This window comes from Lottia gigantea (assembly GCF_000327385.1).
Source record: "Lottia gigantea unplaced genomic scaffold LOTGIsca_44, whole genome shotgun sequence".
NCBI classification, from domain to species: Eukaryota; Metazoa; Mollusca; class Gastropoda; family Lottiidae; genus Lottia; species Lottia gigantea.
Window position 1 is genome coordinate 1582529 of NW_008709540.1, and position 12160 is coordinate 1594688.

General features: G+C 34.9%; 2 protein-coding genes across 2 annotated transcripts in view; one reads left to right on the plus strand and one right to left on the minus strand.

The window, feature by feature from the left end:
* Nucleotides 1–1772, minus strand: part of LOTGIDRAFT_164302 (hypothetical protein) — a gene marked incomplete at both ends in the record, with an annotated part of 17355 nt that extends 15583 nt beyond the window's left edge. The window contains one exon of the mRNA XM_009060798.1: nt 1385–1772. Within this exon, the coding sequence (XP_009059046.1) occupies nt 1385–1772 (388 nt within the window). The remainder of the gene's footprint in view (nt 1–1384) is intronic.
* Nucleotides 1773–3582: 1810 nt separating this feature from the next.
* The window catches only part of LOTGIDRAFT_123634 (hypothetical protein), a gene marked incomplete at both ends in the record, with an annotated part of 17758 nt that continues 9180 nt past the window's right edge, over nt 3583–12160 (plus strand). The window contains one exon of the mRNA XM_009060799.1: nt 3583–3818. Within this exon, the coding sequence (XP_009059047.1) occupies nt 3583–3818 (236 nt within the window). The remainder of the gene's footprint in view (nt 3819–12160) is intronic.

A 12160-nucleotide genomic window follows, 5' to 3' on the forward strand; every position in this document is an offset into this window, starting at 1 on the left:
AACCATTCCTGTTACCTACAGCGTCTCGATATCTTATAAGATCAACCTTCACAATTTTGTTTTCATAAGGATGCCCCTGTTTTGATTGTAAATAGCCTGTTCCTGTTGATCTTGTAGAAAACTCGGCATTTTTTTGATTGATGAATGTTATGTCGTATTCTATGTCACATGAATGTATTATCTGATTTTTTGATACCGATAATGCAATCGAAAGTGTCAGAGGCTCGTCACCTGCTTCTAACGACAAATCAAACACAATTCCATCAAATATTATGTTGTGGATTCTCCCGGTTTGTTTACACTTGTCAATTTACTACTTACTGAACCAGGCAGTCAATTTACTACTTACTACACCGGGTAGTCAATTTACTACTTACTGAACCGGGTAGTCAATTTACTACTCACTGTACCGGGTAGTCAATTTACTACTTACTACACCGGTAGTCAATTTACTACTTACTGAACCGGGTAGTCAATTTACTACTTACTGTACCGGGTAGTCAATTTACTACTTATTGTACTGGTTATTCAATTTACTACTTACTGAACCGGGTGGTCAATTTACTACTTTCTGTACCGGGTAGTCAATTTACTACTCACTGTACCGGGTAGTCAATTTACTACTTACTACACCGGTAGTCAATTTACTACTTACTGAACCGGGTAGTCAATTTACTACTTACTGTACCGGGTAGTCAATTTACTACTTACTGAACCGGGTAGTGATAATAGTTGTCACCTAAGTAGTAATAATTTTCACCTAAGTGATAATAAATTGTGCCTAGGGGAAAATAAGGTGTCAATTCTGTATTTTTTAATTAAAAACTTAAAAATAATTTCCACGTAGGTGATAATTCAACGAATTTTTAATTAAAAACTTTTTAAGTCCATATGTAGTATGTGAGCCATCGTAGGGAACATCTGCATCTTTAACCCCTTCATCCAGTCCCTCTTTGTCTATGCACGTTTTGGCGAGAAGTCTGGGCGTCAGAGACACCTATATACAATATCAGTGCTCATCAAAATAAATAAGCATAAAATTAAAATCATTTGGCAATCGTAGTCTCTCTATTATTAAGTAATTTTTTTAGAAAGTATCTGGGATTTCTGTATTACGGACACTTTCTTCAAAACCTGCTCACCAAATATAGAAAACAAAATCTTTCAAAAGTTATAGCTTTAGGTTTCGTGAATTAACGGACACATGCACAAATTACGTGTTATGTATTTCTTTAAATTAAATGAAAAAACCCATTTTCTGGCTGAAATCCATCTTCATTTGTTAATTTCACATTTCCACTGCCTTGTAGTTACAATTTTACCCAAAGTACATTTTTTGGCCATTTAACATAATCTTTAAATTGCAATGGAATATTGTGAATACTTGGTTGTCGAGGAGTGTATTTGTGTCGTTTCATAAAGTCTAAAATTTGACCTCCTGTGTCTGGTTGCCTGAGAGACCATTCCATGAAAACATACGGAATTTCTACTGATTTGAAAAACTGTTCACCACCTTTTAAAACACAATTTTCATGAAATTCCACGTCGATTTTCATAAAAGCTTTTTTAAAAGTTACAAATGGTAAGAGGTCATCAAGTAAAACTGTTTGAATCATGTTCTTATCAAATTCTGAGGGTGTTTGGACCAGTGAAAAGTGACTTTTACCACCACGGTTTTTGTCCGTCCTGGTGGTGCTAGATTTAACATTTTGGTTCAAGACAGCTTTTAAGTCGTTTAATTCTTTTCTCACTATAGATGTTCCGCATTCCATATTAAGATGCTGTAGATTGGATGTCCGATAATGCCGTGTAGAATACCTTTATCTTCGAACTAAACTTATTATGCTGAATAGAAGAACAAAGTCGAATTACATTTTCATACAAGGGATCAACAGCGATGACCTGACGTCCCATTCTGGCTCCAATTAACGAGTATTGACCGACATGAGAACCTATGTCCAATAAATGCATATCTGGATCACGTGACATGTAATGGTGTATTAATGTCAGGATTTCATATTCCCATGCTCCGCTCTTTTTTATGGAACCAGAAACCCATCTGTCAACTTTTGTATCATGAATGAAAATTGTCATTCCACCTGCAGGAGTGTGTAAATTAGCAGAATCCAACCCAGTGGAACTATGACAGAAATTGTTCCATTCTTCCCAAGAACCACGATTCCATCTCAATATTTCAGCTTTAGTTCTCATTGGATTAACGGTGGCTATCGGTATCCATGGAATATTTGTTGTTGAAATGGAATGAGCTGTTTGATTATGTTGCTTTTGCATTGAATTTATAGATATATTCGATATTGATGATTTAGTCTGTGACATTTTGAGAATGCATTTTCCAGAGTGAGTTACGTGTTGAAACATGACAGTCAAGATACTTCCCAGTAACAATATAAACAGAAAGTTCAGCTTTCTATTTCTAATTATTTTTACCAGATGCATATTTTTTTGACTTAGTTGACACGTATTTTAAGGCCCTTACAAATCATTTAATTTACTTCGATAACACTGAGATATTGTACTTGTACATTAAATTCGTTATAACACAATACGATTCCTCTTGATAAAACACTTTAATCTTATATATCGGTCTTGATAAATACAACCTCTTGCCTGAAAAATAGGATTTAATTGTAATGACTGATAGCCCAGCCAGAAATATCAGTGTAATATATATATAAGTTTAGTAGATTATTTCTGATACACAGTAGTATATAAATTAAGTAAATAATAAAATAACACAAAATTTTATCTCCTACATGTTTCAGTTAGTATCTTCAGGGAGAAAAACATAGTAACAATTTTGTGTTATTTTGTTATTTACTTAATTTATATATGTAAAAAATTGTGCTGGAAGACACGTTTTGCAGAGCAGCCATTTTGGCAGTCGCGGTGCAATCCTCCCTAGACTGGAGGTACATATTATATAGGATTGTAAAAAACGTATGAAAATCATATTTTATAATTTGATAGAAATAAGGGTTGACGTAGAGGTACAATTTGGGACCCCCGGGACTGTTTGCATATTTTACTTCATACTGTACCGGGTAATCAATTTACTACTAACTGTATCGGGTAGTCAATTTACTACTAACTGTAACGGGTAGTCAATTTACTACTTACTGTACCGGGTAGTCAATTTATTACATACTGTACCGGGTAGTCAATTTATTACATACTGTAACGGGTAGTCAATTTACTACGTACTGTACCGGGAAGTCAATTTACTACTTACTGTACCGGGTAGTCAATTTACTACATACTGTACCGGGTAGTCAATTTACTACTTACTGTACCGGGTAGTCAATTTATTACATACTGTAACGGGTAGTCAATTTACTACGTACTGTACCGGGTAGTCAATTTACTACATACTGTACCGGGTAGTCAATTTACTACTTACTGTACCTGGTAGTTAATTTATTACTAACTGTACCAGGTAGTCAATTCACTACTTACTGTACCGGGTAGTCAATTTACTACCTACTGTACCGCGTAGTCAATTAACTACTTACTACACCGCGTAGTCAATTAACTACTTACTGTACCGGGTAGTCAATTAACTACTTACTGTACCGGGTAGTCAATTTACTAATTACTGTACTGGGTAGTCAATTTACTGCTTACTGTACCGGGAATTCAATTTACTGCTTACTGTACCGGAAAGTCAATTTATTACTTACTGTACTGAGTAGTCAATTTACTACTTACTGTACCGAGTGGTCATTTTACTACTTACTGCACCGGGAAGTCAATTTACTAATTACTGTACTGAGTAGTCAATTTACTACTTACTGTACCGAGTAGTCATTTTACTAATTACTGCACCGGGAAGTCAATTTACTAATTACTGTACCGGGAAGTCAATTTACTACTTATTGTACTACTTTCTGTACCGGATAGTCAATTTACTACTTATTGTACCGGGTGGTCAATTTACTTCTTACTGTACTACTTAGTGTACCGAGTAGTTAATCTCCTACTTACTGTACCGGGTATTCAATTTACTAATTACTGTACCGGGTAGTCAATTTACTACTTACTGTACCATGTAGCCAATTTACTAATTACTGTACCGGGTAGTCAATTTTATGGGTTCAACTTGATTTGGCAGAGAGATAATTATTTAATTTCAATTGAAATATTTTAAAGTCATTTTCTTAATTATTATCAAATTCTTAATCTTGTTTAACTTTGGCTGGGTGTGTCTTTATTCCTCGATGCTCTACAATAATACACACCTAAACAAAAAGTTGTTTTTTGTGTTCCGAAGCCTGTTCTCTCTTAGTAATGAAATTTCATTATAATCATTCAGTATTCTTTAGTTAAGTCAACCATCTAGAAGTCGATGCCGTAAACTATTTACAAAGTCAGTCAAAATTAGAAAAGGCTTTGATAAAATTAATATCGACGTCCTACAAATTGAACCTCACAAGACTTTGTCGTTAAAGCATAAATCTAATAATCCTTAGCGAGGAGATGACTCCATTGCAGTGATATTTGTACGTGACTTTGGTTTAGAGACGACTGACTGACTCCACCCAGAAACGAAGTCGGTAGTTATTTGTCATCCCAGTTATATCTACTATTAAAAACAATAAGGATCTAATATAAAGAACATGCCCCTTATCATAGGACCAGACAAATATTGTAAAACAGCATCATATTTTAAATCTTGACCAAATACTTACTGCGAATTGATAAATAAACTCCTTCTCCGTTTAGAAATGCGTTGGCGTTTCGTGGAAAGACTGAATAGGGTGTGTCAATGTAAAGAACAGCAGTTTGTTTAGATATTATAGTGATGTAACTTGCTTAAGTGCAAAAACATATAATATATATCATACTGTAATAACACAATCATAAACTATTTAAAATAAAAATGTCGTCGATAATATCCTGGTAGTCCGAGGAATAATTTAATTTCGGTGACGTCAGTAGGTCGTGGAAAATAAGCAACTGATGAGATTTTAACAATGTTTTCTTAATACAGTACACATATTGCCACTGTAAACCCTTTAAAACCAATTCCATTAATCGCATGAAGGTTGCAGGTGCGTTTACAAGTCCAAAGGGCATACGACGAAATTGATAAAGGCCACCATCTGGTGCGGCGAATGCACATTTCTGCATTAAAGTCATATTCAATGGCAATTGCCAATAACCACTTGCAAAGTCAATATTACTAAATATTGAGGCACCTGAAAGACTATCCAAGGTTTGGTCTACTCTTGGAAGCGGATTCAGTTAACGAAAATCTATACATATGCGAAATGTTGAATCTGGCTTTCTGGCAAGAACAATTGGGAATCACCACGGACTGTCTGATTCTTCTATGATATCTTGTTTTTTCATATCCTGAATTTGTTTCGAAACTTCATCTCGTAAATGAAATGGGATCCTTCTTACAGGAACTGATATAGAACGACTGTCACTGGTATCAATGGTATGAAATGTTTTCACAGAATATCCCAATCGTTTACCTGGTTCCATATAAATGTCCTGCTATTCTGCAAGTACTTCTTTTAGTTGTTTGCATTGGTTGGGTGTAAGGGTGTTGTCATTGACCATCATAGATGTATCAAACCTTTTCTTGTTATTTGAAATGTTTTGTTCATCTGAAGGTCGTGTCTTTTGAGAAACTATTCCTTCAGATACACTTTTGATTTTATCTATTGTACAAGCCCATGCTATTGGTTCATCTTTAAGTAACGCTATTGGGTCATCTCCTATGTGCGTCATCATAAGTGTTGCAGATTTGTTCTTAACATTGGTCAGTGTCCAAGCAATCATGATATTTGTTTTTTCTGTAAAATTACAGTTAGTTTCTAAAAGAACATCGTATGTTGTTGTCTTATTCGGATTTACGGTTACTGGTAAAATTAATTGTTCACCTGGTTGGATGTTAACATTTTTACCGAGAGCTACTCTGGAAACAGTTGGAGCACGAGGATCTGTTGTTACTGGCTCAGAGAGATCTCCCCTATTTGGGCAATGTATAATTACTTGGCGTTTTTCACAAGAAAGTCTCTACCTAGTAAGCATCTTTCAGTTAAGTTATCTACAACATAAAAATGATGAACATCTTGTAGTCCATGAAAAATATACTCTATTGTAGCCATACCATATTGTTTAAATATCGTTGCATTTGCAGAATGTATATTAGCATTGTCTGGTTTGAAATCTATTTTACACGAACTTGGTAATCTGTCATAAAACCATTTATTCATGAGAGAGACATTGGCTCCGCCATCTAGAAATGCTTTTATTCGTTGACTTCCAAGTTTTATTGCTACAGATCAGATCGGTATCGTATTTCTGGAGGTTGTAGAGGAATATTGTTACGATCATTGTTAACAGGAAATGACTGGTGTGAAGGACCCGGACATTGGTGCGGAAAATGACTCTGACAATTAAAGCAAACATCATCTCTAAAACAAACTCTTTGATATGATGATGGATCTCGGCGATCAATTCTACGGGAGTAGCGCTTATTTCTAGGCGAAGTGTGTCTATTTCTGGTGAAATCTTTGTTATAATGGTTTTGATTTGGTTGATATCTGTTCTGAAAGTTATCACGCTAGTTAATCCAGGAATCGCGAACTTCGGTCACCTGTTCTGTGATTATTGTCGTCATCGCCTCGCATACGTCTTCGTTTATAACCATCATCACGTGTGTCTCGCTTGTATGCATTACGATACTGTCGCTCATCAGAGTCATAATTAGTGTTCTGTCTGGATCTAGAATTGTGTCTATATCTCTGCTCGGGTGATGATTCTTTTCTGAAACGAGGCTGTTCTCTTTCTCTGTCAGTATTCGGATCATCGTATCGTCGTGTATCTTCAGCTCTCGCTATAGTCGAAGTTGCTGCAGCATGTGTAACGGATTCCATTTCATCTAACTTATTTTTAGTTTTGGCAATATGTATAATCTTCTCTAATGATTTTAAAATAGTTTCATTGTGTTGAGAATATATCTTTGACTTTTTCCGGAATAGTATTCATAAATCTATCTATCACAACGGTTTCTATCACATGTGATTCGAAATCGTAATGTTCACGGGCTAAAATCCGTAATCTAGTCGCATATCCTTCATAGGTTTCATCAGATTCCATATGAGCTTCATTAAACAGGATGCCTTTGGTATGTTTATGTAACGGTCCAATAAATGTTTGTTTTAACATCTGAATCATAGTCAGATTTAAATGCATCAGGCATAATTTCCCAATTAGTTTTAGCGTATCTCTCTAATAATAATGAAAAAACTTTACCCTTGTGTCCCTTATATACTGGGTTATCTAAAGCTATGTGAACTTTTGTTAGCCATTCCTTTAAAAATATCAATTTGCGGTTTGTTTCCGTGAAAAGTACTAGTAAACTTTTTAACTTTTCCATATATATAAAGATGATCTCTATATGGCTGTCGGTCATTTCGTCTAGATAATTGGTCCGAAAGAAGTTGAACTTCAGTTCGCAAACGATGTTGTTCATTTTCGTATTGTTCAACAGTACCCCTATGTTGACTTTCAAAACGTTTTAAGGCTTCGTCAATGGTTTGTTGTCTATCGTCATCTATTTTAAATGTTAATTCCGCTAATTCTCTTCGTAGTTTTTAAACTTCCTTTTTAGCCATAGTTAATATTGAATATAAAGATTTAAAGGAATATGTGACAATAGGTTAATACAACGTTATACATTGATAAACAATAATATCGTATATGGATAATAATGCCCCTCAACTTAATAATTTAACCGCAATGTGATATATCTTGAATGCATACGTCATAAATGTTTAAATAATAAACTCAACACAAAAATTCCAATAAATTGCGTAACCTATTTAATTTACCTATTAGTAGATTGTGCAGGTTAGATTAGATAGGTACTGTCACTGAGTGAAAACACACTGTAGGTTATTGAAGTAGGTCTCTCTTGTAGTCAATTCTGCATACACAACTATCAACTAATTAGTCACTTCATTCCACGTGCGAAATTGTAAGTAAGCCACTAAGTGGGTCTCACAGTCTGCTCTGCAATATCATCCAAATATTCTTTCGAAACTATTCACTGCGAAAACAGTTTGGGAAATCCATTTCACACTTTAAGGCTTAGTCGGCTTATTAATATATATACGTTTCAAAACCACTGATTTATTTTTAGGAGGACCAAATTTGAAAGAAATCTTCCATGGAGGAATGACCTCATTGAGGTTGAGAAGAACTGAGCTATAGGGTAAGATAAGGTTGATCAATTGATGAACTCATTTTCAATTTTGGTAAATCAATTTAGTAAAATAGATTTACATGACGTTTCACTGGTTGAACCAAGTCCACGAGCACCCAACCATAGCGGGATCCATAGAAAAAATGCGGGAGAGGGACATCCATCCACTTAAGGGCAAAGCCCTATATATATGTAACCGAGTGAAGTTACATTAATAAAAAACACAATACAAAAGTCGTCGAATCTTTAATAATACAGTGCATCTTATTGACACTAAAAAACAGTCCAGCAGTGCTGTCGCCTGTTCTCCATCAATATCGCCTCGTTCTCGCCCCTTCCACGTGCTCACCGAAACCAATTAAGCAAACCGATTTCGGATCGACTATATCTACGAACAGTTAAAGGGAGAGAACTATAATCAGACCACTGTGCTCAAAGGGACCATTGCAATGTACGTTGCCATACTCTCACATATAGAATAGATGCGCCATTTTTTGACCAATCATAAATTAGTCTCGGGAACAGTAATAGTGTTCACAGATCATCCTTCAATTCCATGTGTGTCCAGAACATTCGCGTTTGGAAATTAAAAAGTGGGAAAGGGGGGCAGGGGTGACAGCTGCTCCTCCGGATAATATGATGCTGTTTTACAATATTTGTCTGGTCCTATGATAAGGGGCATGTTCTTTATATTAGATCCTTATTGTTTTTAATAGTAGATATAACTGGGATGACAAATAACTACCGAGTTCGTTTCTGGGTGGAGTCAGTCAGTCGTCTCTAAACCAAAGTCACGTACAAATATCACTGCAACGGAATCATCTCCTCGCTAAGATTTATTAGATTTATGCTTTAACGACAAAGTCTTGTGAGGTTCAATTTGTAGGACGTCGATATTAATTTTATTAAAGCCTTTTCTAATTTTGACTGACTTTGTAAATAGTTTACGGCATCGACTTCTAGATGGTTGACTTAACTAAAGAATACTGAATGATTATAATGAAATTTCATTACTAAGAGAGAACAGGCTTCGGAACACAAAAAACAACTTTTTGTTTAGGTGTGTATTATTGTAGAGCATCGAGGAATAAAGACACACCCAGCCAATGTTAAACAAGATTAAGAATTTGATAATAATTAAGAAAATGACTTTAAAATATTTCAATTGAAATTAAATAATTATCTCTCTGCCAAATCAAGTTGAACCCATAAAATTGTAGTAAATTGACTACCCAGTACCGTAAGTTGTAAATTGAATGACCAGTACCGTAAGTTGTAAATTGACTACCCGGTGAAGTAAGTAGTAAATTGATTACCGGGGCAGTAAGTAGTAAATTGACTACCCGGTGCAGTAAGTAGTAAATTGAATAACCAGTACAGTAAGTAGTAAATTGACTACCCAGTACAGTAAGTTGTAAATTGACTACCTGGTGTAGTAGGTAGTAAATTGACTACCCAGTACAGTAAGTTGTAAATTGAATACCCAGTACCGTAAGTAGTAAATTGACTACCCAGTACAGTAAGTTGTAAATTGAATACCCAGTACCGTAAGTAGTAAATTGACTACCCAGTACAGTAAGTTGTAAATTGAATACCCAGTACCGTAAGTAGTAAATTGACTACCCAGTACAGTAAGTTGTAAATTGAATAACCAGTACCGTAAGTTGTAAATTGACTACCCGGTGCAGTAAGTAGTAAATTGACTACCCAGTACAGTAAGTTGTAAATTGAATAACCAGTACCGTAAGTAGTAAATTGACTACCCTGTACAGTAAGTTGTAAATTGAATACCCAGTACCGTAAGTAGTAAATTCACTACCCAGTACAGTAAGTAGTAAATTGACCACCCGGTACAGTAAGTAGTAAATTGACTATCCGGTACAGTGAGTAGTAAATTGACTACATGGTGTAGTAAGTAGTAAATTGACTACCCGGTTCAGTAAGTAGTAAATTGACTACCCGGTACAATAAGTAGTAAATTGACTTCCCGATACAATAAGTAGTAAATTGACTTCCCGGTACAGTAAGTAGTAAATTGACTACCCGGTACAATAAGTAGTAAATTGACTACCCGGTACAGTAAGTAGTAAATTGACTACCCGGTACAATAAGTAGTAAATTGACTTCCCGATACAATAAGTAGTAAATTGACTTCCCGGTGCAGTAAGTAGTAAATTGACTACTCGGTACAGTAAGTAGGAGATTGACTACCCGCTACAGAAAGTAGTACCGTAAGTAGTAAATTGACCACCCGGTACAATAAGTAGTAAATTGACTACCCGGTACAGTATGTAGTAAATTGACTACCCGGTACAATAAGTAGTAAATTGACTTCCCGGTACAGTACGTAGTAAATTGACTACTCGGTACAGTAAGTAATAAATTGACTTCCCGGTACAGAAAGTAGTAAATTGACTACCCAGTACAGCAAGTAGTAAATTGACTTCCCGGTGCAGTAAGTAATAAAGTGTTAAAAGGATCATTTCTCCGACTATTTTCCGATTCCAACTGTCGAGGAAATTTTCACGTGAGACTACCTCTCCTTACAGCAACCATTGCTTCTTTATATTTCAGTTTGAAAACATTGGATAATATTTAATGACTCACAATGGCGACCCCAAAGTGTTCAATTTGTTTAGAAGATTTCAAACAACCTAAATTTCTGGATTGTCATCATACGTTTTGTTTGGAATGTCTTCGAGGTTTGGAAAATAAAACACCGGGATTTATCACTTGCCCTTTATGTCAGAGAGAAATTCAACTACCATCAGGTGGAGTGGACAAGTTGACTTCCAATTTTTATATTCAGGATGCATCACTAGTTGAGGCTAGGGAACAAAGAAGGACTGAGTCACAACAGCAGTGTAGAAGTCTGACAAAAACGGGCAAGAAAGAACTGAATAAACATATACTGTTTCCAATGGTGTACAACCATAACATACACTACGTTAACACCCAATCAGTTGGTGGAATCGTATTTGATTTTTGTTTATATCAAAACGGATTTAAAATTATCACACTCTGGATTAGTTTATCAAAAACTAATGAATTTATTCATTCATGTGACATAGACTATGACATAACATTCATCAACCAAAAAGATGCCGAGTTTTCTACAAGAACAACAGGAACAGGCTATTTACAATCAAAACAGGGGTATCCTCATGAAGACAAAAATGTGAAGGTTGATCTTATAAGATATCGAGACGCTGTCGGTAACAGGAATGGTTTTATCTTAAAACTTTTGTAAGATGGATTTGAAACAATATTCCAACTTAGTGTTGGTATCACCGCTTCAAATATTAAGAAAGTAAATTTTAGTTTGTAGTTATTTAATCATCATTGATTCCATATATGGCAAACATTTTTGAATTTAACAATTTCTTTCTTTTTTGTCTTTGTTTTATTTAATGTTGCTTGTTCTTCAATTCATTGTTCTTGTTTCGTTCTTTGTTTTGATTTTAATGTTTGTTTGTTTTCGTTCTGCTGTTGAAATATAATTTAATAAAGAAAATAGTATATTTCGTATTTTTATACTCCAACGTGAAATTCGTCCACAATTGCTCGTGAACACTTTAGGGGTTCAATTTTTTACGGATTTTGACAAAACTTGGTTTTTAGAATGAAAGCTGTTGAAAATCAAAAAATTAGAAAAATATTCAATTCAAGATATGGACTTCGTTCTCGAAAACGCATTAAATTTTTAGCTGAAAGTCCCGATTCTTGCCTGAATTTGACAAAACTTTGTAATAATGTTCAGTATCACCTTAAAGTGATACTACGTCTTAGAATGAACATAAAATTTAATTCTCAAGAATGGTCAATATGAGTATATATTCATCAGTGAACTTACCTGGTGTCATAAAGTTACAGAATCTCTGTAAAATCTAGAAAATTGGAAAATTCATAAACTAAGTAATT